Below are 27,638 nucleotides of genomic sequence, written 5' to 3'. Positions count from 1 at the left end.
ATTGATGTTTGTAATTGTCCAATATTGTAGAACAGTTTCGTTACTTGACAAATTCCTAATCTCCAGTTTCTTGAATTTTTACGTTATGGAATAAATAAAAGTGGGACTTCCAAACTATAAAAATAATATCTTCTGATGTTAATGTAACTGGTTACAGTATTTAAATGATAAATACATAAAGTAGTATATAATAAAATCTATTAGAGTAGTAAATAATAATATATATTTTTGCTATGTTTAATAGGTAATTTGGATTTCCAGACTGATAACTCCATAGGAAACATAATAAGTGTTGCTTCAAATTGTTAATTTATTATTAATTTGAACATGTTGACACATATTTCTGTTACAAAACGGCTAAAGTTCTCAGATATATGAACGATAATTTATACCGAATAACAAATAAAATTGGACATCATCGTTTGATTCACAATCCAACCGATACTCTCAAGCACATCTGGAAAGATTAATTTTACATGTACATACAAAATAGTAGGACCATATGTAAATGCTCGCAATTCTCCATCAGTATCATATAGTCACGATGAAAATTTCTCGTATGAAACCTTCTGCTGATTATTCATGGAAACATTCGAATAAAGTTTCATTTTCCGAGCAGAGCATTTCCGTCAATCGGCATCACGCGGTTACGCAAACGTTATTTATAGGTGAAACGAATCGAAATCCTTCAATACTTTCAATACTGAATCCTTTATTTGCACGATTCAACGTTAATCTTTAAAAACTATTATAAGTGAAATTGTACCCTGTATGAATAATTTTATTTTAATATTACCATCCTGTAATAATATTACCACAACGTTATCGTTTGTATCCGCTGCAAACAATAATTTTCTACTCTTCATCTAATATCGAATAATAGTAAAACATTTAATTCGACATGTTCAACTGTATTAATTGTTCAATTTTTTAAATATACACTACGGAAAACTTTCACACATGATAGTTAAGGATTAAAAAATCTATCGTTATCGTGGTTGAGCGCAAAACAACACGCGATCACGATTATTTCGCAATAATTGAAGGAAAATTACATCTAGTTGTAAATTGGAAATACATGATTATAGTTCGTGTTTTCCCGTCTGAAGCGTAAAATTAGATAAATTAGGAAGATAAGAATTAAAAACGTGTATTATCTTGAAATAAACGTAGCGTTTAAAATAATGGTTAAAATTGTGATTTTACGAAATGTGGCAGAAATTTTCGCTATTTTTCCACGGAATAGTCAACTAACCATTTGCGGAATTAATTTTAATATAAGTGCAGGTAATTTTCTTAAAGCAAACATTATCAGACTTATTCGTCTTCTTTCGTAAGCCAATGTCAAATGAAATAGTATTCCTCTCTCATATTCTATCTCTATCGTTAAATAGAAAAAGAAAATAAGTCCATTTTAGAGTACTGTAAATATTACGATATAACCACGTATGGATACTTGGATTTAACACCATTTAAATCGTAATCGCAATCGAATATTTTACAGGAAACAATTAAAAATATTTAAATAACGCGTACAAATGTTTCGCGATAAAGAAAATTATTTCTTCGTACGAATGATTAAATACGTTTCCTCTTTTTACATGCATATAAAAACGTGACGCCTTTATTCCATCGGATTTTTCATCGAATAACGAGAAACACGATCTCTTGATCATCTTTTCATAAAACGATTGGTCGAGATGTTGTTTGAAATGACACTTTCGGCGCGGTTCGTGGAATTTCAATAGATGTTGGTGCATCGAAAGGCAAATTGAAGGCGACTGAAGTTGCACGAAGAACTAATCTTGGCCGAGGCGTGTTCCATCGTTAAATAAAATACGTTCAGCGTTTCGTGAGGCATCGTTAAACGCGAACAGGTTGAAAAGAGAAGAGCAGCTCTCGTTAAACGAAGCTTAGGAAGATTTCAGAGGCAAGTGTCCCGTGCATTCGTTAGATTCAAAATTTCACTCGCGTGGAACATGAGGTGACGCGATTCTACCTGAAAATATTTGAGCTATGCTGCCGGAACTTCTGAAGGACATCGTGAGAGAAGCGTCGTAGCTTATCAAAGTTCTCTTGGCTTCCTCGCACCAATTCCAGAACACCAGCTTCTGGTCCCTGGTTTCCAAGTCGGCCAGCAGCAAAGCGAGGTTCTTGGCGACGGTTGCATCGATTCTAAGCACGTGACGACCTTCCACTACCACGGGAATAGTTCCTGCTCTGGCATCACACCTAAAGAACAATAATGTCGGGTTACTCGAGGTAAATAAAACGAACGGTCTGACAGAAGGCTGGCGAAACCACCGATTTATGATCCAATTACAAAGCCAGTGAAACGCGATTATGGTGACTTTACTCACCACGACATCACCCGTTCACGAAGATATTCCGCAGCTGGGTAGCTCAATGATTGTTTCGGCGATACAAACAGAATCGTCAGCCCATCGACAACACGTTCCTCGATCAATAATCCAGGTCTGGCCGCGAAATAGAGCAGGAGAATTAGATTTACCGCGATCCCGGCAATCATGCCGTATTCTGGACCAATTGCCAAGCAGCTCAACAAAGTCACCGTCAAAGGTATCAAATCGGTCTCTACGAGTAGAGACAAACATTAAATTACTACGGTCCTACGACACAGCCGATTGTCATATGAATAGAATTCCCGTGAGGCAAGTGAACTATCATTGGGACTAGACAAGAGGACCGATGATATCGTAAAATAGCATTCTACATGGCAGATGTTGGCAGTTCGTGCGTGAAAATAAATTATGCAATGAATCGAAGATCACAGGGAAAATACGATAAGTCATATTTTTCTCTGTTTGTAGCGGAGCAATTTTTAAATTCATTATGCTGTCGACTATCTCCGTGTACTAAAGTTGTTTGAGATTAAGTGCGCGTCTATTCTGTTCCTTTGAACCTTTCAACAATTAATATTTATTATGCTCATGGTATCTTTCCGATGTTTATAAATATATTTATCGCTTATTTCGAAGGTGTAATCTTTAGGATAAAGTGGCAACCTTCGTTAAACTATATTGAAAATGTTAAAATGTTCTATTTGAGTTAACAAATAATATGATAAATAGCGTTGTTATGATTAACTTTGTTGCGCTCTACGATGTTTGAAAATTAATGATTTTCATATATTATATTACTGTATAACAAATTAACGTAGAAAGTAAAAAATAAATAGAAATGGATTTATCGTGTTTTACCGTGTGAACTTTGATCAAGATGAATAACAGTCGCGTTTAAATAATATGAACAGCGTCTTTTGTTTTTCTTCTTTTGTCAGGTTTTAAACTACGTCTCTCAGAAATAGGTGATAAATCTATGAACCGACCACAACCCATAACCAAACACAAGGACAATTTTGAGCGTAGAGGTGATTAATGTTGATACAATCGAATATTGAATCTTAAGATCGCTCACGTTCTCGTCCTGTGGTCTTCCATTATATCGTAAAATCGGAATATCAAGAAAAATATACTTGTAATGTTTTTCTCCCGTGATCTTCATGTTTAAATTAACTACAGAAAGTTCAAATCCTTTCGATTTGTAAAATTTTTAATTATACCACAGTCTTCAATCGTAACTTATTACTCAATCACGTAATATTATTGTAAACTATCAAAATGTATCAAACGTTTCGTTAATCCCAGTTTTGTATAATTGATGCATCTCAACGTATCTTACTAGGCTGTTGTTAAACTTCTTAACATTAGAACTACCAATCTTCATTCTACTAATCAGAATTAAAACAGTATGACGAAAATACATAAGTATATGTCATCGTGTTTGCGATAAAAATAAACATCGATATTGTTATTAAAAATATTCGTTCGTTTAGTAATTACAAGAACAAGGAGTCCAATACCGATAGTTTTGGCTGGCTTGATAGTTCTAATATTGGATAACTAACTACAAAAGCTTGTTCGATACTTCCTACGACTTTTATGCAACGCTAAGCTTTAATGAAGCTTAACAGTGAGCCTGTTAACGAGCATGTTCTTTTTAAGAAATAAATTCACCACGAGACGTGTCTCGGTTACTTTCGCGTTGAAGGGCTACATAAACGAAAGAATATTGCGTGTAATATTTTTCCGCCAGAGTATACGTATAGAGAGACTTTTGAAAGACTTTTCAATCTCTTAGGGGTAAAAAGCTGAGACGAAGCCGGGTACGATGCGTTGAATGTAATTTTTTCCTCTTAATCGGATCATTACTTTTCGTTCTCCAAAGTACGGTGAAAATATGAAGTTCAAGCATGTAGTACATGGCGACTATAATGACTGCAGCGAGTGTTGCCTTCGGGATGAATTGGAAAGTCGAGGTCAGAAGGCCGCACGCTAAAAGCACCAGGCATCCAGTAATTACACCGCCCATCGGTGTTTTTACACCCGAAGCGTTGTTTACGGCGGTCCTTGTGAAGCTCCCTGTGGTTGGCATTGATCGAGAAAAGCTGCCGAAAAGGTTGCACAGTCCCAAAGCCAGCATCTCTTGATTAGCATCAACGGTCTTCCCTTTGGCTACAAGACACAGATTTTAACATACAAATTAATGTAGGATTTTTTTATTTATTTAAAAATATTAGAAATTAGAGTTTCCAATGATTACAACGTTCCTACTAGTTGCAATGCAATTTCGAATGAATATAATCGTTGAAATCAAGGATCGTTCGTAATATCAAAATATAATCATTTTGTTACACGTAAGGAGCATTTAATACTTTGACTGCCACGATAGTCATTGGTGACCGGAACTTCTTACAGTTGTAAAAATTGTATGAAAATTGACAGTTAGGGCATTTTCAATATAACCGATAAATATAAGATACTTTGAAACAAAAAATGCCCCATTGAACAATTAAACATTTTTATTAGAACATCGATAAAAAAAATGAGAGCAAATCTTGCATGTATAGGTGCACTGTGTTTGCGTCCATATCTTTGAGGGGTAATCTACGAATATTATTATAAACACAGCTTAGAAAATAATCGTAAATGCTGCTTTATAATCATATATATAATTGAAGTTAAAAGTGTGCACATACCTTACTATTATATATAGAAAGAACAAATACCGTTTACTAATATCTTCTGTACGTTTCAACGATATATTCTGGACGTTTTGCTTACCACGAAATAACGAATGCGAATGGTTTGTTAAAATAAACGAAGCCTTGTTATAATATGTCGCTATAAACTGTTACCAAGGCGCCAGGGTAGTCACCCGTTACCATCAATAAGATAAACGGTCCATTGGGGAACAATGTTGTCTTACATCATCAATTTTATTATTTTGCTATTATATGCTTTGAACAATAAAAATACTCCCGTGGCGTCCTGAGCGAAACGTGTGATTTCGGCGTGGCAGTCAAAGTGTTAAAATACGCGAAACAGATAGCGCGATATCGATAAAAGTCATTGATAAGAATAATTGTGAAAGATGAAAATATTAAACGTGGAATTATGAAATCTAATTAGCGATGCAAAGTCAGTGATTCTGATATACGTACAAGTAAGATAAACCAGTAGCGAAGGAAGCATTCTTTATTTATATTAAATTATTGAATATGTTTGATGTATCTGCTGTTGCGTTACGTTATAATACGCACAAAGGGATATTATAATTAATTTTGTTTTCAAATACTCATTACTGAAACTTCCATGCGAAGTTAAAACGATATAATTTAACGTAGCAACTTCGGACCTTTGAAAGTACCAGCTTTGTTTCCTCTTAATTTAACTTCCATTTCGTTTGAATTTTAATTTAATGTTTTAACGTTGCTGTCGAGTTATTTGTAATCTTTAAATATAAATACAGTTGAGACATTCTTCGTTTCTGCGTTAAGATACGACGAATGAAACTAGGATTAAACAAAGAAAATAAAAATGATAAACAATCGTATTTATATATTCAATAATTTATATAAATAAAAAATGTATATAGCGTAAAGAAATTATTAAATTAATATTTTCATTTAACTCTGAACGACGTACCAAAAGCTTTAGCAATGGCAATGCTCTCCAAAATGGCAATCAGCGGGACTGAAATGACAGTGCTTCCGAGTTCACCAATTAACTCCTCAAAGTTATACGTATGGTTTCCTTTCACAAGAGAAAATGGTGGAGGAGAGAACGGCGGTAAACCTTCCGTTATATGTCCAGTAATTTTAAAGGGTTTAATACCGTAAGAGTATAACGAATAGCTTAATATTATTCCAACAATGACGACTACAGCGTTCCTCGCCAACGATGTTACCCACAGGAATTTTTGCAACGCCGTGCCACCTTTCTTTGCAGGTAATTTCTGTTTCGCGATAGTTAAGCAAACATGTTATTTAAGAGAGTGAAGTTCAGTTCCTAAATATAATTCATTCTTACAGGATATTTTTAATACAACATCGTTAATGATTTCAAATATTGCGTTCTCGTTTCACGAACTTTCAACGATTAGTATTAAATATGTTCTGCGGTGAATCATTTTCGTTTCCAAAGTTTCTATAATTATGTTTTTTGTGATTTTGTTACTTTTCGATAGAAATATAATTAAAAGAAATATACGAAGTACAATTTTCATCAATCGAAGTACAAAATTCATCAAATAGATAAATTCCAATAATTAAAAGCACTAAATTTATGTTTAACGTGGTTACTTTATGGAGAATATTTCATAATCAAAATATTCGCGGAATTAAAATCTCTAAAAATTAAAACGCGCATTAAGGTGGAATTTATGCTAAAAATATTTTCGTGTCTTTCAGCTACCTCCATCCATATAATACTGAATCACGAATTCCAAATTGCAATAAAATATATATATGCATATAATATATTAAAAGCATATATTAAAATAGTGAAACAAAATAATCTTACTTTAAGACAAACGAGTAAGATCATCGAACAGACTCCTAATATCGGGTCCCAGAAAGTAATTTCATTTACGTGATTGACAACTTTGGTAACCGCGTCGATAAAGGAATCGCTTCTGCCACTCAAACCAAGCAACGTGCCCAACTGAGATGTTCCAATTATTATTGCAGCTGCATTAGTGAATCCAGAGATCACTGGCATGCTAACAAACTGCACAAGAAATCCCAAGCGGAACAATCCCATAAACGTAATCACGCAGCCTGTCAGGAAACATAGAAGCACCTAAGAAAGTAAAAGATTCGCTCGTTGCAATTTCAGCAAATTATCGCATTTACTTTAGATTCTATTTAATAATTATTCCGTTTACTTTGTAATATAAATCAGATACGATCAACGATGTTTTTAGCAACATATGTACATATACGTTTTTAAATATGGATAAGTTATGAGATTTTGCATGCGATAGTTTTATGTACTCCACGAAATGTTTAGAAAGGTACATTGAAAGCTTTATGAAACAACGAGATTGTAATCTGCGACGCGAGAAACTGGCCTTGTACGAATTTGACGAGCTTCTTTCAAATGGAATTTCCGCTCTATCCTGGTTAATCAGACGCTTTTCTTTAAGAAAGTTAGCCAGACTTCTAAATATCGTAGATAGCAATCAAAAAGAGAAAGGTCTGGCGAGCAAAACGGACGAGGAAAAACTTTGTAACCCAGTAGCACCTACAATTTCTTAAAAAGTCGCTATTTCCGTCTCAAATATATCAGCTATCTCGTACACTATCCTTCACTTCAAATTTACTATATCATTCTTTCTCAAAACTTTGTTTCATATTTTAAATACAATCCCTTTTTTCACATTATTTAAACATACTGTTAATAAATACCGCTCAATTAGAAAATACATAATTACAAAATATTGCAAATAAAGAAGCTATCTATTTAAGGAAATATCTATTTAAACGAAAAGACAACTATTTTACTTACTTGTAGAGTTTAGATAACAAGGTGGCCAATAGCTGAACGATACAACTTTTATCCTTTGGAAAGCGATAAATTTGTTTATCGCGTTATTTCATAAAAGTTCTCAAAAACAAAGCGTATGTGTTTGGAAAGAGCAATATTAAAGTTGCTTACAAAGTTTGCTTCTAAAGTTTTTTATCTTTTGTATTATCAAGTGCGCTTGATTTTCTCGCAGAAATTTCCGATTCGAAAATAGAGATAGCTTAGTCTTATGAGAAACGCGAAGCTGCACTTACCGCGATATCATCTCCCAGTCTTATAACATGATTTTGCGACAGTAATGCCATTATTGCCGTAGGACCCACAGTGATGTCCTTGCAGCTACCGAACACCAAGTAAACCAAGCATCCCATGAAACTGCTGTAGAGGCCGTACTGAAGTTTTCAAAAGTTTAACTAACGAAAACCGCCTTTCTGGCTACCATACCATCGAACTGTTCGTTTTTATCAATATTTCTTTTTCGATCGTCGAGAAATAACAACACGCGATTACATTCGCAAGGTAAACTAAACGTCACGCTACAGTCTTCCTTTTATGTTTTATCCACACGTTCCATCTCTTCCTTCTTTCATTTTCATTTTATTCAAAATGTAAAATTCGCGGCAAACAATAGTCTAGCTTCGATTCGTGAAAGATTCGTTTATGTCGGATGATCAATGCGTTTACCTTGAATTTCTCGCGCTGTGAAACGAACACCGTTTCTCTTTTTTATGGAAACGAGTTGATTAACAAAAAGCAGTTTTCAACAAACCAAACAATATTGTTTCGCTCGAATCGATATTTAACAATATAAAATACTAACAAAAGTGACGAGCAACGCGAATAAATACATTTTTATTGTTTTGTATATATTAACAGGAACGCTCGGAATAATTAAAATAGCGGTGTTTAAAATTCATGCAACGATTAGGAAGGATTTTATTGTTCGTGAAACCGTGTAAAAGATTCGAAAGAATATTTCAAATGATTTATTTGCGTAAAAAGTCACCTAAAAACCTACTTCCTTCGACTGTGCATCTACCACTAATAGTAATACTTTTACTAATTATCCTAACGTGTAAATGTGAAGCGTCTGAATCTTAACTCGTTAAGGATCAACTTTGCCTTAATATTCTTCATTTACACTCTTTTCTTTCAATCAATTTATATGAAATATTGTTTCTTAACACTTTGACTGCCACGCCGAAATCATACGTTTCACTCAGAACACCACGGGAGTATTTTTATTGTTCAAAACATATAATGGCAAAATAATAATAAATTGATGATGTAAGACAACATTGTTCCCCAATGGACCGTTTATCTTATTGATGGTCACGGGTGACCACCGTGGCGCCTTGGTAACAGTTGATAGCGACATATTATAACAAGGCTTCGTTTATTTCAACAAACCATTCGCATTCGTTATTTCGTGGTAAGTAAAACGTCCAGAATATATCGTTGAAACGTACAGAAGATATTAGTAAACGATTATAAAGCAGCATTTACGATTATTTTCTAAGCTATGTTTATAATAATATTCGTAGATTACCCCTCAAATATATGGACGCAAACACAGTGCACCGTTAGATGCAAGATTTGTTCTCATTTTTTTATCGATGTTCTAATAAAAATGTTTAATTGTTCAATGGGGCATTTTTTGTTTCAAAGTATCTTCTATTTATCGGTTATATTGAAAATGCCCTAACTGTCAATTTTCATACAATTTTTACAACTGTAAGAAGTTCCGGTCACCAATGACTATCGTAGCGTCACAGGAGAAACCGTAGTCTGTCATATATGACCAACGTGGCAGTCAAAGTGTTAACATTACGTATTGTAAAAAAGAATTTCAAAGATTTGCTTAACATTTTTTCCATCGCTATTACGTTCTTTATGAAATTCTGAAGAAATCGAAGCACTTCTAACGTTAGGATAAACCATATCTCGATGTTAATAATAAATTTCAAATAAGTAACGACTTTGAATAATTATCATTCATAACGATTATCACTATCGAGTGTACGATTATGTAATAAAATTATAAGATTATTCTACGTTTTACTCCTTTCGCGCTTCTTCGCACCGTAACGCTTCTTTTAAAAACGCGACTCGTTCAATTTCAGACCAACAGATTCGTTTAAATACTTTTGACGAATGAGTCGATCTGAATGAAAAACATGGAAACATTCGATTTAAATACCTGCAATGAAAAAAAATCGATGAAAAACAAAATGCCAGAGCGTAACGTAAAAGAATTACTAGCTACGTTTCAACGATGGAGATCTATCTCGCGTCTGTGTTCTCCGAAACTTTATTTTAAATTCAACAAGAAGAAAGTCCAACACTATCGAACTAATGTACACACCTGAGCTGGAAGTCCGGCCACAATTGCGTAAGCTATGCCCTGTGGTATAGCAGTCAAACCAACGGTCAATCCTGCCAAAACATCGTGCAGAAGTTTCGACAAACTATATTGAGGCAGCCATGCCAGGATCGGTATCCTTCGTAGAAGGAGCTGTTTCAAATCGAATCTGGAAGTCACGTTCGTACCTGAAATTTCCCAAGTTTCACAGTTTATACGATATGATTGCTAGATAAACGAGAATTCGTCCATCTCACCAAGCAACCATTGTAATCACGACCAACAATGTTTTTCAATCAATGAAACATTAGGTTTGTTGTATTGGATATCGCGTTTTAAACAAATCCATCGTCTTCGATAATTTACTAAAAATTCTGGAATAAACAATCGCACGTTGACAAACACTATGCTGCGTTGAACGATAACGGATACATATATTAATGAATAAATTGATAATGGATTGATGAACATTAATTTATCCGTGAGAATAATGTCCAGGTCATGGTATCCTCTTTCTCTCTCTCTCTCTCTCTCTCTCTCTCTGATAAGTAGAGTTAAATCGCTCGGTTAAAAATATGTATATTGAGATTAATAAAACTCTGTTTTGGACTCTTAACTTTTACTCATACGAGAAGAATATTATCAGAATAAATCTGATGTTTCATACACATATTGCGTAATTTTGTTTAATGAAAAATTAATACAACGGGTAATTCGATATCAGGTGATCAAATTATACAATATATCGTATTGTAGGAGAATTTTTGTATTACTCGTCAGCAAACTATCTTATTTAACAATGGTCCTGATAACGCAAAATAACGGCATTTTTTAATATCGTTTTAATATCTATATTTATCTTAATATTATCTTAATATCGATATTTTTAATATCGTGACAAAATATCGAGAAAATTATTCTTGAAAATAATATTTATATTGAAATATTTATATTTATATTAGTATATTCATATTTCGTAATTTCGACATGAATTTTAGTAAAAAGTTATATCTAATAATTTTCTAGTAAAACAACTACTGCTACTATAATGTTTACATATAATACAACAGTACAGCTTTGGAGACTTTTATCTCTAATTCATCTACGTAATCATAGTAATGTCATAGTAATTTGAAAAATTGAAAGTATGTACGTGTTCGTGTTAAATCAGCCAGATAAAATATGTCTCTAAGTTTCAAGATTCAAAGTATCAAGTTCAAAGTACAAAGACCTTTTTATTCGTATTCTTAAAGTATATAGACATGCATTATATTTTGAAACATTCTTACTCGTCGAAACGGCAATATACACCACATCCGACATCTTTCACTAATTATTTTACGGTAAACTTCACTTTACAGAGAGCAACGAGCTGTTGTTATAAATCAATATTTCACGTAGAAATTTTACGTAAAGGAAGCTTGTTTCAAGACGAAATCAAGACGAATGAAACAAGACTCTGATCTTACACAATAAACACCGGATGAAAAATCGAGAGAACGGAAATTAAGTCCTTGAATAGCAAGGCATTACATGTTCGTTACATTGACTGCAATCTTTGCATACACCGTTAATATTTTCATGATGTCAGCATATTTTCATGAAATTACTTTCATAATAAAACATTACCGGTAAATACATATAACGTTATGCCGTATGAAACAGGAAATGTGTCTCGTATACTATCTACTTACGCATTAGATAATTATTTAATTTAACTAAATAATTATGTTATAAAAGCACTATATCATTTTACGTTAATCTAAGTACGACGTTATTTTAGAAATCTGTTCGCTTCGATACAAGAACAAAATAAACTTAAAAATAGTTTCAAAGTATCTTCGTGAAGATTATTTCTGAAAATGAGAAATTTCAAGGATTTCTTCGAAAAATTTTCAGATTTAGGAAATGTCGAAACAAACTTTGAAGGTAATTAAAACAATAAATTTGTATAAACTATGAATTAATGATATAATTGTACGAACTATTGATTAGAGATACAGAACATGCAAAATATATGTAAGATGTGTTTTTATTTTTGTATTTCTTGTTAAAAAGGGATGAAATCTTCTGCATCGTTTCAGGGATTATTACTGAATTTAAATATTGCGTAATTTAGGTCATCGTATATTTTTTTAAAAAATGTCTTGAAATATCAGCCACGTCCACTTTCGCGAAGAATTCAATATTTGTAATCCGAGATAACGCTATAACATAAATTGTGTTTGCGTTGTACATATATCAAATTGAAGCAGATAAAATATTCTAAGCTATATTTTCAACTTTTATGTTTGTATACAACTCGTATGCTATTTTTCAAATAACGCATAAACTTTTGAATAATCCTCCTGAAGCTAAAATAACATGCACATTTTTCTTGTTAAATGTACGTACGTAAAAACTAGAGAAATTTAATACGTCGGTATATTAACAAAATATTAGCGAAGCAATTTATAAAAATATATTTAATAAATAATAATAAATCATGCATTTAAAAACTTAATATATATATTTATTTATTTATGTATTTTACTTCAGAATCTTTTTCATAAAAGTATTTCTCGTTAATGATGAAACTAAAATATTCTTACAGAAATGAAATGTACAAAAATTGAATGAGAATTGCTAATTAAGGATTAATAAATTTAAATAAGAATTAAATTATTACGTTTGCAGGAGCAGCTTCTATTTCCTATAAGTATACACTTATCATATATATGTCACATATAATCCTTCAAAAAATCTTAAAGTATTAATAAACAACTTTATCTGTATTGCTATACTTTCAGAAATCAGATATCATGTATGTCAGAAAAGGAAATAAAATACATTACGTATAGGATCAATCAAAGATCAAACTCTAAGCAATAGATTTTTTCAAATAGCAGAAGCATACTTTATATCATATTTTATTTCGAATCATTCAAGTTACCGATCGCATATTTCTATTAAATATTTCGATAAACGACCGGACTTGAAAATTTGTATATTCATTTATCTCTTATATTGTTTTTATATGTGTACCTACATAGCACCATTATTTAAATGCACCACAATCTTCTCTTAATCGATAAAGCAATCCTATACCGATGTCGTAAATTGATCAAAATCAAATACGATCTTCGGCAAAGTAAAAAGTAAGATTCACAGAATATCACCGGCGTATTCTTTCTCACTATTCGTCCACGTTTTTCACGGTGGCACGCTTAATAGAGAGTACAGTTATAATTAAAATCGTGGCAGTCAAGACACTGAAACATAAATTTTCAGCGGTAAGATGAACATTCAGATAACACGTTTAGCCGTGTGATTACCACCCAGCTCTGTAGATAACAACGGTTCAAGCTAACGACACGACGATATATTGACACTGCATAGAGGGACTTTCTTTATTCGCCGAGATACACTGGTATAGATGAAACGTTTTATCGGGCGAGCCCACTAATTCCATTTGATAACAGATCACATGATTAATAACAACAATGAAATTGCATTTCAGTACGAAAAATCCCTGATCCGCTTTTAAATCACAGTTGAGCACATGATTTAATAAAGTGTAAAGATTTTGAAAGACAAATCCTTAAAAGTAAAGGAAATAGAGCAATGTCGGAATTTCATTTTATTTATACTTACATGTAGAATTACATATGCATGCTTCAATAGAGAACTTTTTAGCAATGAATTTATTAGAGTATTTGTATAGTAATATTTAATATACTACGAAATATTACTATATTATAATATACAAAAGATACCATAGAATACCATACTGTTCTAAATATAGCGAATATACTACTGTAATATCATAATATAGGAAATGCTAATCCTATATATAATACTTCAAAGTATAGTACTATTTAATATACATTTCTTTCAGAAGGAACAAATATATATTCGGATATCGAGTTTTAAACAACTTTTCAAATAACATAAAAACGTATAATTATTATTTCTATATATCAACGTTTCAAATGTTAGTAAAAAAAAGAAAATTATAAATATGAAAATTGGAGAAGGATAGCTGATCTTTGAGTAATTATTAAGGATTCCTTTTACATCCTTACATTAGAACTATGACACAAACACGATCTGCTTGAAGTAGCGTGTGACGGAATGATATCAGTTACAGTCACATAGATACTATAAGTATACATATGTATGTGACAATTTATTAATCGATAATAAATATATTTTTTATCAATGGATTTTGAACGTCAGGAGAGATTTATTTCATCCAAGTGCAAATTTTACTTCAACCTCAATGATAATGCAAAAATGATAAAAACATCAAATTATCATAGAATTGAAAAAATGTATCTCAACGATAATATAATATTCTACGAATATAATAATTCCATGAAATTAAAAGATGTATTTTTATCAGAAATCTGTTCTGCTTGAGTGACAAATAACGACAGCAGCCTGACATAAAAAGACTAGAAATTAGCAAAGAGAAGCTTATGACGAAAATTTCAATGAAGAGTCGATAAATTGAATTCCATACAGGCCGATCAATATTGGTACACACTATTCAATGGATAAAGTACAATACGTAAACGCACTGTCCGAGAACAAAGAACAAACATGATCTGACATGTTTATCGAGTGACATTTAGAATATTTCTTCGATATACAATCCTCGAACAAAAAACTAATTGAATAAAGAATATTTATTTAATATGTCGAATTAAATTATTTATCAAATTTTATTACTTTTATGCCTGGAATAACATCCAGAATATGATCAAATGAAATTTTTACCAAAAATGAATATAAATTATCGTTGAGAAACAGTCAGTCGGTATGTATTAATAAATCAGCAGTGTGTACCGTAAAATTCGTAAGATGTTAAATTAACATCAAATTGATAAAAACAATAATCTTGTGCTATATTCCCCGTGAATACACAGCAATAAAATGTGAGCCATAGTACTATGTAATAAGAAGCATATGACACTTAAAATCAAAGTACAAACAATATATCTGATTGTGTACACTATTATTCTTAAGTTAGAAACCATTTTCTCTGGCACGATAATTTCGTTTAGAACAAATAAACGGCTATAATTGTAAGCTGGTATTTTTCCCAAATGTGTAACTATCATTTAATTATATACGATATTACAAATAATTGACATTTATTTAGTTGAAAAATAGCATTGAAATGATCACTTTACCACGACTTTAAATATTTTGATTTCATATTTCTATTATATGAAAAAACAAAAAAAATACCGAAAAAAATCTGAAATGTACAACTATTAATTGAAAACATTTTCAAATAGTTTAGTAAATTTAAATTCCGCGAAGTATATTATGAAAGATACAATAATAGAAAATAATGCAATGGCAACGATTATATTAGTCAATTTTCTAATAATAACGATAAGAATATATCATCATATTTATAAGAAATACTGTACACTGAATTCGATCAATGTCACAATTTTACAAATTTAATATTTGACTTAATGAGGTTAATACTTTAATAATTAATCAATTTTATAAATTTATATCAATTTTACATTGGTTATAAAATACCATAAATTTCAAATTTCAAGCTTCAAAGGTATTAGGTAAATTGCAATTAATATTATTAAGTTATTAATATTAAGATGGATTATTATCTATTGGTTTCCATTATAGAAATATATAACGACGATATATTTATTTATTCCTACTACGGAAATAAATAATGTTCAAATAGAACAAGACAGATGATAAAAACAAGGACAACGCAACATCCGTCCTTGCAATTCTTTATCTTTATATCGATTGCCTTATGTCTTATCATACGCGAATATGTATATGTACTTCAAAATTTGCGATACATTACCCAGATAATTTCTACACGTTCTTACAAAATTATTATTAATAACACCAAGTGTTATTAATAAAAAGGATAATTTTTTAAATACAAAATTGAAATAAAGACACGACAAAATTGGAATACATATGTATAAGGTAGATTCATAAATGCATGTAAATACGTCAGAGGGTAAATCTAAGCGAAAAAATGGTATACGAACATATAGCATGGTCTGGTTTAACTGAAAACTCCAATTTTTATTACATATTCTTGTAGCCGACATTCAAACATTTTTGAAATACTACAAACTTGTATCTTTTGTAGCATCCGCTATTGAGATATAAATTTTAAAATTCAATGTGCCGCCGGCATTAGCGTTACCCGATGTACACCGCAGTAACACAGAAAAATGTTTCTGATAGTGGCGCTACTAGTATGACATTGTCGGACCACCAAGTCATAATTTTCCAATGTTCCATAACTTTCCAAAATAAATCGTCAGTTCCGTGCTACATTTAGTAGTAAATTTAGATAGTTTTTTGTATTTATCCGTCGAATCAGAAAGCTCACATCTCGATTCTAAATAATGCAAGAGACACACGTTTGTTGCGTTTTTAAAACATCTGAATGTTAGCTAGAAGAACGTGTAACAAAGAGTGAAGTATCCATTAAAAAATGTTCATCTCATCTTTATGGAACTTTTCAAGACCACTGCGAGATCTAATAGATAAAAACAAAATATGTTCCCCTCGATACCATACAACTTTTGTCTGAAACATTTTTTCGTATCAATCGTTTTTTTCCAAATATTTAGGCATTTCCAGTTAAGCCAAACATATTCTATGTCTTATATATATTATATTATATATGATATCTTAGTTTTCGAGTTATGCATAATTAAAGAAAATTTTCAAAGTTCTCGCCTCTTGCAACACGGTACTGCTTGCCTTGGTGCGTTCTGAGCTTATCTAATGTTTACGAACGATATCCATCGATATGAAGCAGACGAAACTTCGGCCAGTTACTTAACCTGTTACTCTTGCGAATTCAGTATTAGATTTGGAGCTATTCGAAGTATACCTATTACATATTTTCATACAACTATGTCATACTCATATGAATATGGGACTTAGTGTTAAGACGTGCAGTGTCGTGTAAGAGTTATCTATATATACATACAAAATAAATGTATTATGTACAAGATGTTACTATAAAAATTTAAGATACTTAATTGTCATAAATTTTAATTAAAAACACTATGATCAAAATATAATATATATATATATACATTTACTTTTTATCATAAATTATTTATAAATAAATCGGAAATAATTGATTCGGAATATATAATGCAAAAAAATGGAAAGAATAATAGAAAAGGAAAAAACAAAAATATAATTTTTTGTGTTTACCAACCGCAGTCGGTAGGACTCGAACCTACGCTCCCAGAGGGAATCTGATTTCTAGTCAGACGCCTTAACCACTCGGCCACGACTGCCACGGTTTCTACATGTTATTATTATAGTTTATATAGAGTAGAATATAAAGATAGTATAATTCTAAAACTAAAAGAATGGTTATATATTATTATAATATTTATTCTACTTAGTAACTAGATGAAAATCTCTATTAAAGTTATTGTACATAAATAGGAATGCATCTACGAATCATAACAGAATGATTCAGAAGTTCCACATAATTAAAGATATCTGTCTAACACAAAAGATATGTTCGTTGTGTACAAAACATTAAAATCATCATGAAGCAATAAATGAGGCGAATTGGAGTTTACAATATACACATGTTGTTGACAAATTGAATCTTGAGAGATAAAACTTACTCAACAATGATGTTCTTTCGTCGATACTTCCTCTATTGTACGACATTTTTGCATAATCAATATCAGTACTATATCAAAACTAACAGCTTCGACAGAAAATAATGTGTAATGTGTAATCTAACGAAACTGGTAACGTCGATAAAACAGAACATGATAATTATTAAGTACGATTCTTGATAGACCATTATCATCTCAAAACATGTGCGCAATGTCATGAACATTGCACATAATAGAATTGATTCATCTATTCTAGAATATGAAAAGTTGAAAATTAAAAATTATAATTTTAAGTATTAAACGACATATTATAAAACCAATTTTTTCAGGTTATAGAAAATAAAAAGTGTTAACCTCAGAATTGATAAATTATTAGTATTGATGATTTATTAAAAATTGTAATCTTACAGTATCATATTTATTCTTATTAATTAAAAATAAATTATGTCTATAATTGTAAGTATTCTTGAATATTTCAATTATTTTAAACCTATAACGTAAAAGATTAAAACACAATTTTCCACGATAAAAAGAAACAAATTTTTTTCGTTACGTAGATTAAAAATAGAAAAAAAATTTGAATTAATGGTAATTGACAACTTCTTCAGAAACATAGTATGAAGATTATATCACTACTAAATACTCAAATAAATCTGATCTTGACAGGAGGCTACAAATGATCACAGTTCCTATTGTTTATCGATTCAATAGCCTTGATCAATGCGATATCTTTGCTTGCAACAATTTGCAAAATAATTGTCTCGAGAAGTTTTTCAACAAGCGCACAAGAAGGCACGCATTTCGTCCTTGAAATAATTAACTATGATTCGTGCATGGTGTACCATTATATTACATATTTCGTGTTCGAAAATTTAAAACGTATTTATTAAATTCAGACATAAATAAATTCATTCAAAATAAACATTCCATGCATTGAACATTTTGAATAAATAATTGATTAGAGTAAATAAATAATGGTATATCTTTAAGCAGAAATGAGAATATTCATTCTTTTTATGGCGCTTCATTTGCAATATACATATTCTTATATATAATTTATGGACTATTACGGTCAAAAATCACATAAATTAACTAATTCCTATCAAATGACGAATTTATACCCATCCAATTACTCACTCGTACACGTGTCTGCACTCTACAATATATCAAAGGTGATTGCGTTCTAAGGAAACAATGAATTTCACTTTGATGGACTTCTTACTAAGAAATTATACAAACTGCACTATGACTCAGCGTTTAAACTTTTTGTAGCGTAAAATGGACAATACTATAAAAAATATGACTCAATAAATTAATACATAAGTTATACATATAAATAAACGAGAAAAATTATATTTTATCATCTCTACTATTGAATACTACTTACATCGCTATTTGCTAGTGAAAAATGACATACACTAGTTGATTTTATTACTTAATATGTTTCTGCGAACTACCAGTGTCATGCTTCATCAAACAAGTAGATCGTTGCTCGCATGATAATTTATAACATACAATTATGTACTCCGCTAATACACAAGCCTAATGCAGTCACTTGCGTTAAGGAAAATCCATTGAATGTGATTGTTTCTTATGATATGAAGACGTAATGAATAATGCATACGACTAGGGGGTGTTCTGTTAATTACACATTAGCAAACTAATTTACCGTATACATTTTACACACATTTTTCGTTATCCCACCTTGTGTTTATTCTATTGACGTCAAATCTCGGTGGTCTATTCGAACACCGATATTGAACATGCTGGAACGACTCCACAAAAAAATTCATGATCGAACATGAAGCGCATTCCTCAGTTACATAATTGATTGTGTAACGACGAGAAGCCATCGACGGCAATACAGGTAATACCTCTATTCGGAAGATGATATTAAACGAATAAATTCTGTGTATTAACAAAGTTTAGTCCAGTTCGATAAAAAGTTTTATTCCATTACAAAACTTGTTTAATACAATCTTGGTTAAATTCGTGGTTAGATATACGTGCTTAATATCTTGTTTTATACTGTAAATCAATTATTTTATATCATGTTTGAAGAGAAAGGGAGAAAATGTGCACAAATATACATAAGTACTACGTACTTTTCGAATAAATATATCTTAACTCATATGAGCTAATTAACATGTATGTAATAAACATAGATTTATAAATTCAATACTCGTACTCTACAATATATGTAGAAGCGGATTTTAGGGATTTTAATGAATATATTATACTTATTGAAAAATCATTAAATACTGCCTATAAATTAATAATAAGTTGGAATATATATAAATAATGGAAAATATTTTATTAAACAAACAATCTACATACTGACTTCAAACTAAACTAAGCTTTTCGAATATGCTATTTCAATAAAATTAGTTTATCCAATATCATAATTTGGTAACAACGTGTTACATAAGTAATAAAATTTACTTCCGTTTTTTTAGCACTTCTGGTTCATTAAAGAATCGTAAGATATTTTTAGGTATTTGTAACGAAAGTCATTAATAACTGTTTCTAAAATAATAATAAATTAATGCATATACAATGGAACTCCATCTAACTGGACTCCATTTATTTGAACAAAATTTTAGTTAATGCTAACTAAATTTCGTATAACTGAAAATTTGCTACTTGAATTCGTTTGCTTAAACGTAAGCTCCTATTGTAGTATATGAACCAAAAATAGTAAATAATGGGAAACATTGGTAAGCTCTTATTTTATGAATTCCAGTTATATAAAATATAAACTCTCATTCCCCGACAATTCAGACACATGGAATTCTGCTGCAAGTAATAAAAAATAATTTCAAATACGTACCAGCAAACAAATGATCTATGTACTTACTTACAACTGAACTGCTTTTTAATTAAATATCTCATTCTGTATTTGTTTCAATAAAATTCATGTATTCAATATTACAATTTAATAATAATGTATTACAGACATAATAAAATTTTACTTTAAATAAATACTACATATAAATGTATTTTAAATATACATTCTGAATTTCTACTGCTGCACTTTTCTTTTTATATCGAGTTCAACAAACTTCCGACTCTCGGACATTAAAGAGTCGTCAATTTTTTTAGCAACTTTCTCCAATTGTACATACCTTATGAACTAGAATGTTTTGCAAAGTAACAAAAAGCGAATCGACGAGGATGGGATTCGAACCCACGCGTGCAGAGCACATTGGATTAGCAGTCCAACGCCTTAACCACTCGGCCACCTCGTCCGATGGGAACTCGTGTTTTAGCGATTATATTTTATGTCATCTGTTCCTAAAATAAATCAAGCATGTATTACATTATATAATTTATACACCATACCGTTATCCTTGCTCCTGACATCATCCAAATATTCTTAACTCCAGATGATAGTCATTAATATTCATCTACAGCATTTGTACGATTCCATCATTCCGATTTAGTGAACAAGCATACTCGATGCAAACGAGTCGACTAGCACCGCCAACATTACACGAATCTAGAACACAATTTGTTAATTACACAATGAATACAATTTATCTGGTAGAAATTGAAGTCTTTCAGTTGCTATTTAATTTATATCCATATTTAGTAAGTATGTGCTTTCTACATTTTTATAACCATTGACATATCGTATTTTAAATATAATAATTATAAATAATATATTCAATTCAGAATAATAATAACATTTAGTTTAATACAGGTGTGATTAAATTGTTACAACAATATTTATCTTTTAAGTAAATTGCAGCAGCACCTAGGTTACTAGAGGACTAACTAGAAGAACAATTAATTCTTACAACATCAATTAATGTAAAATTTGGGGATGATTCCTTGTAGCAAAGATTACAATAGAGGAGTAGGAATTGAAAGGAATTGTTATAATTTTATTCAAAGTTATTCGATTATCCAAATAGTGTGTATCGTGATTCTTTCGGATAACGAAGATTCTACTGCATTAAAATACACGCAAAGTATAAAGAGCAAATTGCCTATGGTTCTCGATCTCAGAAACACGGGTATAGCACCAAAGCTGGATTACATAACTTAATCAGCAATTCAGAGAAGGTGGAAAGAAAGGAAAACATAGTGGGGCGTGCGGTAAATGCTTCTGGAATAACGGAGGTGGGCATTAACGTGTTTTATAAGAATTTATAAGGAATGCAAATAATTGTCAACTTGAAACAATGCACGTTCGATCATAGATAACGAAGAGTCACGTGCATTGAATTTATCTGTTCATATTACCATTCGAAAGTACATGGACAGTTATCTCTGATAAAATCTAATGTAGTTTGATTTTACCCTTTATTGAACAACTGTAGAGCATTATAATATAATATAATATATTCACACAATAAAATATATTCATAAAAGTTAATATTCAGTAGTAAAATTGGCATTATAAAGCAATTTTATCATTTAAGGAGCTTCTTATTGAAGGAATTCGTGTACCAAGCTATGGATAGGATAGATAAAATTTTTCAAATTGATAGATAGAATATCGTGATTAGTTCAAGCAACTGTATTTAAAAGTATTTTAATGTACCATCGATAAGATTTTATATTTCGTATAACATACACCACGGCTTATAAGTATCTGGGCATTTTTGCCAATTTGTAATAACACTAGGTATCTATATAAATTTTATCGAAGTGTTCAAATTGATGATGAATTATAAGTTAGAAGTAACATTTACTATCTTTTTCCGAAATGGTCAGGCTATAAACATAAATTACCTATAAAATAAACATGGTAATAATATACATACGTCTGTACTTATCTGTACTTATTATACATATACATTGCTATTTACATACATTTCCTATTTAAATATCACTGGTTATATTAATATCGGATATCTTATAATTAGAAAATTGGAGGATAGTATTGCCTCTAAAAGCACAAATTTAATCGAGTGATAATATACTGTTATGCACAGCTATGATTGTTATATAATTATTGCAGTCCATCCTACTTTATACCTAAACTAACTTATCTTCTTAGAAATAAGGAAATGTTCGGATATTTTTTAGTGTTGGTACGTACGTAACTGTTGATTTTACCAGGAGATAGGTAGATAGATAAATTGTCATTAATTCATATATTTTTGTAACATTCATGTATTATTAATATAAATCGACCAATCGTATCGTCTACAAATTTCTGAACGAGTATCGGGCGAAAAGTTAAGTAGTCTATTTCACATGATTATCTCTCAAGTCAACGCACTTCATTTCCATGAACTTCACGTTTTAGCGAAGCGGTTTCTAACTAATCTTCGAACAATATTACTCGTGTCCTTACAAGAATCGTTAAGTTTAACTGTTCTTCTAAAACTGACATATCGACACATTATTTAGCACATTAAACAACGTTACAATCGTCTTTCACGCATTTCACATAATTCCTTTATTACATGAAACGAGTAAGTACTATTTCATATGTTCATAAGGGAAGCAAATGACTAATAAAAACGACACCTTATATTATTATTCAAGATACATTACCGTGATTCGAGCAAGTATTAGTTAACTAAACGGAAAACGACAAAAGTAACCGTAACTCAAAGGAAATGTATGCTGACGTTGTAATCTTGACGTCCTCGGTGGTAGCAAATTAAAATTGCAGGAACTGGTAATTGTAATGAAATCTACGCAACGCGAACAAACTGCACTGCGCATTCATTATAGGTATTCATAAGCAGTTAAATTATTCAGTATTACACTTGAATGCGCTTTTAAAGTTGCTGTTTTCCACAATTAAACACTTTCATTTTTGTTTCTTTTCCTTATTGCAGAGATTGATAAATAAAAAGTAATTAATAATATTAATATGTTATTAAGCCAATTTAATATTTAATTTTATTCACATTGTTATCGAAAATGAAAAAAAAAGAATTTCGTTATTATTTTATTGTTTCTTTTATTGAAACAAAAATTTGATACTTTGAAATATATACTTATTTTCTTTGCTCATATTATAGATAGTACGATATACATATACAAATATAATAAAATATAATTAAAGTATATACAGGTAAGATAATATGAGAATTATTTTCAAAACTTAATTTGAAATACCCTTTAAAATTTCATTTGACCATTTTATTTTATTTTATTCAAATTAAAATTTAGTCATTTAGAAACCAAACTTAATAACCGGAAAATGTGAATTTTTCATTATTCAGATAATTTAAAGGCGATCATATAATTGAATAATATATAATAATATATTTAAGAATAATATACATAATAATATATATAATACATATTATTATAATATATATAGTTTGATATTATAAAAATAATATCATCAGTTTGAAAACACAGAGAGTTTTTGTTCAATTAGATCGGCGACGTCTGGTCACTCATTTTAAAATCAGTCATGTTATATTACGTAATTTATCAAGGGCAATCCACGACTATTAAAATAGGGTTACCGATAATGATAGAACTTACATGAACAATCGGTCAAACAATTTCGTTTATCAACGAATTAATTGGTTTCCAATGAAATTTTTTATTGCAAACATTCAACAATGTTCGTTCTTTTAGCTCTTTAAAAAAACTGATTACGATAAAGTACTAACTACGGACATAAGGTTAACGTATGGAATGTCCGTTAAGACAAAATTTATAGTCACTTGAAACTTAGACAGTACGGTAAGAAATAGATTATCTCTCGAAGTTTACCAATATTTCAGAGGATGCAGTTATCGAAGATGATAATTGCATATAAATAATTGAAGATACGCGCGCGCGTGTGTGTATATAATAATAGAAGAATGATACGCAGGTAAATCATTCTGCGAACTTTTCTATTGTTTCATTGAAGAAACTCTTTGTGGGATTTCAAAACGTAACGTGGTTTACCGATTGCCTTAACTTTAGGGTAATTCCAATGCACACGAAGAAAGGAATTCTATTTTTCCATCGTGGACATACCACAAATGACGTAAAAATGAATTACCGATATTGTAACATACTCCTTTTTTCCTCTATTACAGTAAATCCCATTCTAGATCGAAGGTCCATCACGAACCACACGTTTCAACGGAACAAAGTTCTTCTCTATAGGAAAAACGTGCCAGGCACAATAAAGCCGGATGTTAACTCCCAGGGAACCGAATCCAATGCAACTGGTAAATCGTAAATGACGTTTCTTCTTTTTTTTCCATTCCGTTCGATTCGATTTGCAACGTGCTTTGAACGACGATATTATTTTCTGGCTTGATTACGCTAACAATAGGTATGAATTCACATGAATTCCATTTGTGGTAAATATGCGCCACTACGTCTGCTTGTGATGTAAGAGAACGGAAACAAAATGCAAGATAGCAAGCAGACACGTAGAAAAGATCTCTCGAACTCATAAAGAAGGCAACTGAGCTTATCCTTAATGATCCACGCGACTACTGATCGTGTTATGTAACGTTATAACTGGTAGACAGTAATTAATATTATCGCGGTAAGAGAATTTTTTAGAAAATCACACTTTCATTAGCGGCGGATTTTAATAACAAAAGACCATAACAATTTCTGTATGACATGCTTTGTCGTGTTAATAAAATGTTTACGAATTCCTATCAAATTAAAGTTAGTGTTCTTTATTTTTTTTTCTTTTTATTATCCTTTCTCAAAGTTCTTTAAATTTCATTCATCAGAATAATATTGTTTATAATACTATATATAATTTTCATGAATAATATTTATTAATTATTAAGAACAACAGATACAACAAGTAATGGATTGCATAATGTATTATATATCTAATACATTGGGAAATATTGCTCAATAACCGTTGGTAATTCAGAACGTATAAGTAGCATCCAAATTATTGATTGCATCATAAAGATCGAGTGAGCAATTTTTTAATTATTATTTGTATTTTGCATTATAATGAATGATACAATAAATCGATATAATGTAATGTTAAACATACAAGACAAATATAGCTATTTGCGAAAGTTAAGTTTTCAAACAATTTTATTTAAGTCTTTCATTAAATCAATTAAAAATCTGTCATATTTATATAGTATTGAAATGTTTCCTTTTATTTTCTCGATCTTTTTCTGTAGTAAGAGAAATGATATACTTATTTAAAATTATTGATTCATATAAAAATATACATATTTGTAAGGTGCGAATAACCTACTATATTTTCTTAAACAATATCTATATTCATCTTTCATTAGCTTGAGGAGATTCTTTTTTTTCTGAAGAAACAGATTGTTGACATAAAAAACGCTTCTATCATGTAGGTCAGGAGCTGTGTAGTACAAGATTTAGTATACAGATCTAGTTCATAATACTCTTTTATGTATCTTCTAGATACCTAGAACTTTAAATGTAACTTATTAATACATTGGTAACTTTATTAGAAAATGAATGATCAATGTTAATAATATGCCAATATATCTTTCTACATGAGAGGAATATTCATATTTCTCAATACATATATAATTATTAAAATTTAGAAGTTAATATTTACAACAATGGAGTTTATCAATTTTAATAGAATTCATACAAAAAACAAAAATAAATTTGTTGAATTTGGGTGCCTATAACATATTAAATCTACAATATACTTTAATAGATATAGCAATACAAAGTTATCTACATTATGCGCTAATGACGCTCAAGTACATATCTCCAAATACGATCTATTTACAAGTAATCTGAATCTTGTTTAAGAAATTCGAACGTCATATTTTCAGCCCGCTGATTAAGAGATATCATCCTCCGATTGCATTCCTAATTTGTTTCTTATTTCTTGTTGCAATAACGACTTTAAAATCGTTAGAACAATCTAATAATCTTGTTTAACCTTAACAAGAAGAGATTGGATGATTGATATCAATTTCAAATTAAAGAAATTCGTAAAATGTGTATACACATAGAAACTACAAATTCCGACAATAATATCTTTTTTACAATTTGCACCTATTTTTGGTAATAGTTAAATTGAAATTTGATAAATTGATATATGCTAATATTTATATTTAAAAAATGCCATATTTTAAGATTTCAACGTTATAGAGTTACTACAAAAGATATTTAAACGTATTTTTAATAAAGCTTAAATCATAAAAAGCTTAAATTTAACTATTATATTAAACTATTATATTAAACTATATTAAACTAACTTAAATTAAACTATTTATATTAGAAAAGATATGTTCCAAGATCTTTACAATGTAAATTCATCATAAAAAATAAAATAAAATTTGAACAACTGAAATTCCATTGTCAAACAAAGATTTGTTTTAGTATTATACGACAGAGCATTAACATAACTGGAAATTTTATCACTAAGTACGTATTTTATAACCTAGATCAAAGAAAAGTCTTATCATATGGAACAAAAGTCTCTTCGTTTTTATCCCTTCCCAAACCCTTTCACCTAAATTATTTAAACATCATATAATTTCCAGATCACGCGTGTCGACAAATGTTAAACTATTAATTCCAAATGACTATTCAACAAAGAGAGAAAAGTAGAAAAAGTTGTACGAAACAAATACCTCAAGCGAGTCGAACAGGTTTCATTACGTTGGAGTTCGTACCACATGTTACGTTAGAGAAACGAATATACTCACCGAAGGCTTTTTGTAAGGAAAGTGTTCAGTCGAGTCGAGTTATTTACATTTTTTAACAAGATATTGGTGGGTTTCCGGGGATTTACGCTGGCCATCTCTTTCCTCATTTTCATCGCGTTTCAACGCACAGTACCGTGTA

General features: G+C 30.5%; 1 protein-coding gene and 2 non-coding genes across 5 annotated transcripts; all 3 read right to left on the bottom strand.

Moving 5' to 3' along the window:
• Positions 1 to 290: 290 nt before the first annotated feature.
• Positions 291 to 18,029, bottom strand: LOC132904505 (sodium-independent sulfate anion transporter-like). 3 transcript variants are annotated; one of them, XM_060955066.1, is made up of 8 exons: positions 17,901 to 18,029; positions 10,255 to 10,439; positions 8,144 to 8,281; positions 6,885 to 7,163; positions 6,009 to 6,318; positions 4,233 to 4,535; positions 2,361 to 2,595; positions 291 to 2,232 (listed from the first exon to the last, which is right to left on the bottom strand). In XM_060955066.1, exons 1-8 carry the CDS (start codon positions 17,944 to 17,946, stop codon positions 1,965 to 1,967), a joined length of 1,764 nt encoding a protein of 587 aa, XP_060811049.1. In that variant the 5' UTR covers positions 17,947 to 18,029; the 3' UTR covers positions 291 to 1,964. The 3 variants fall into 3 exon arrangements, with proteins under 3 accessions (XP_060811049.1, XP_060811050.1, XP_060811052.1); XM_060955067.1 differs by lacking the exon at positions 17,901 to 18,029 and adding an exon at positions 13,280 to 13,623; XM_060955069.1 differs by lacking the exon at positions 17,901 to 18,029 and having other exon boundaries at positions 8,144 to 8,228; positions 10,255 to 10,341.
• Trnas-aga (transfer RNA serine (anticodon AGA)) lies at positions 17,477 to 17,558 on the bottom strand. Its single transcript has one exon. It is a non-coding gene; the product is annotated as a tRNA-Ser (tRNA).
• A 3,034-nt stretch (positions 18,030 to 21,063) lies between the features above and the next one.
• Trnas-gcu (transfer RNA serine (anticodon GCU)) lies at positions 21,064 to 21,145 on the bottom strand. Its single transcript has one exon. It is a non-coding gene; the product is annotated as a tRNA-Ser (tRNA).
• Between the last annotated feature and the right edge of the window lie 6,493 nt (positions 21,146 to 27,638).

This window comes from Bombus pascuorum, chromosome 2, assembly GCF_905332965.1.
Source record: "Bombus pascuorum chromosome 2, iyBomPasc1.1, whole genome shotgun sequence".
NCBI classification, from domain to species: domain Eukaryota; kingdom Metazoa; phylum Arthropoda; class Insecta; order Hymenoptera; family Apidae; genus Bombus; species Bombus pascuorum.
This window is presented reverse-complemented; position numbering and strand designations above follow the sequence as displayed.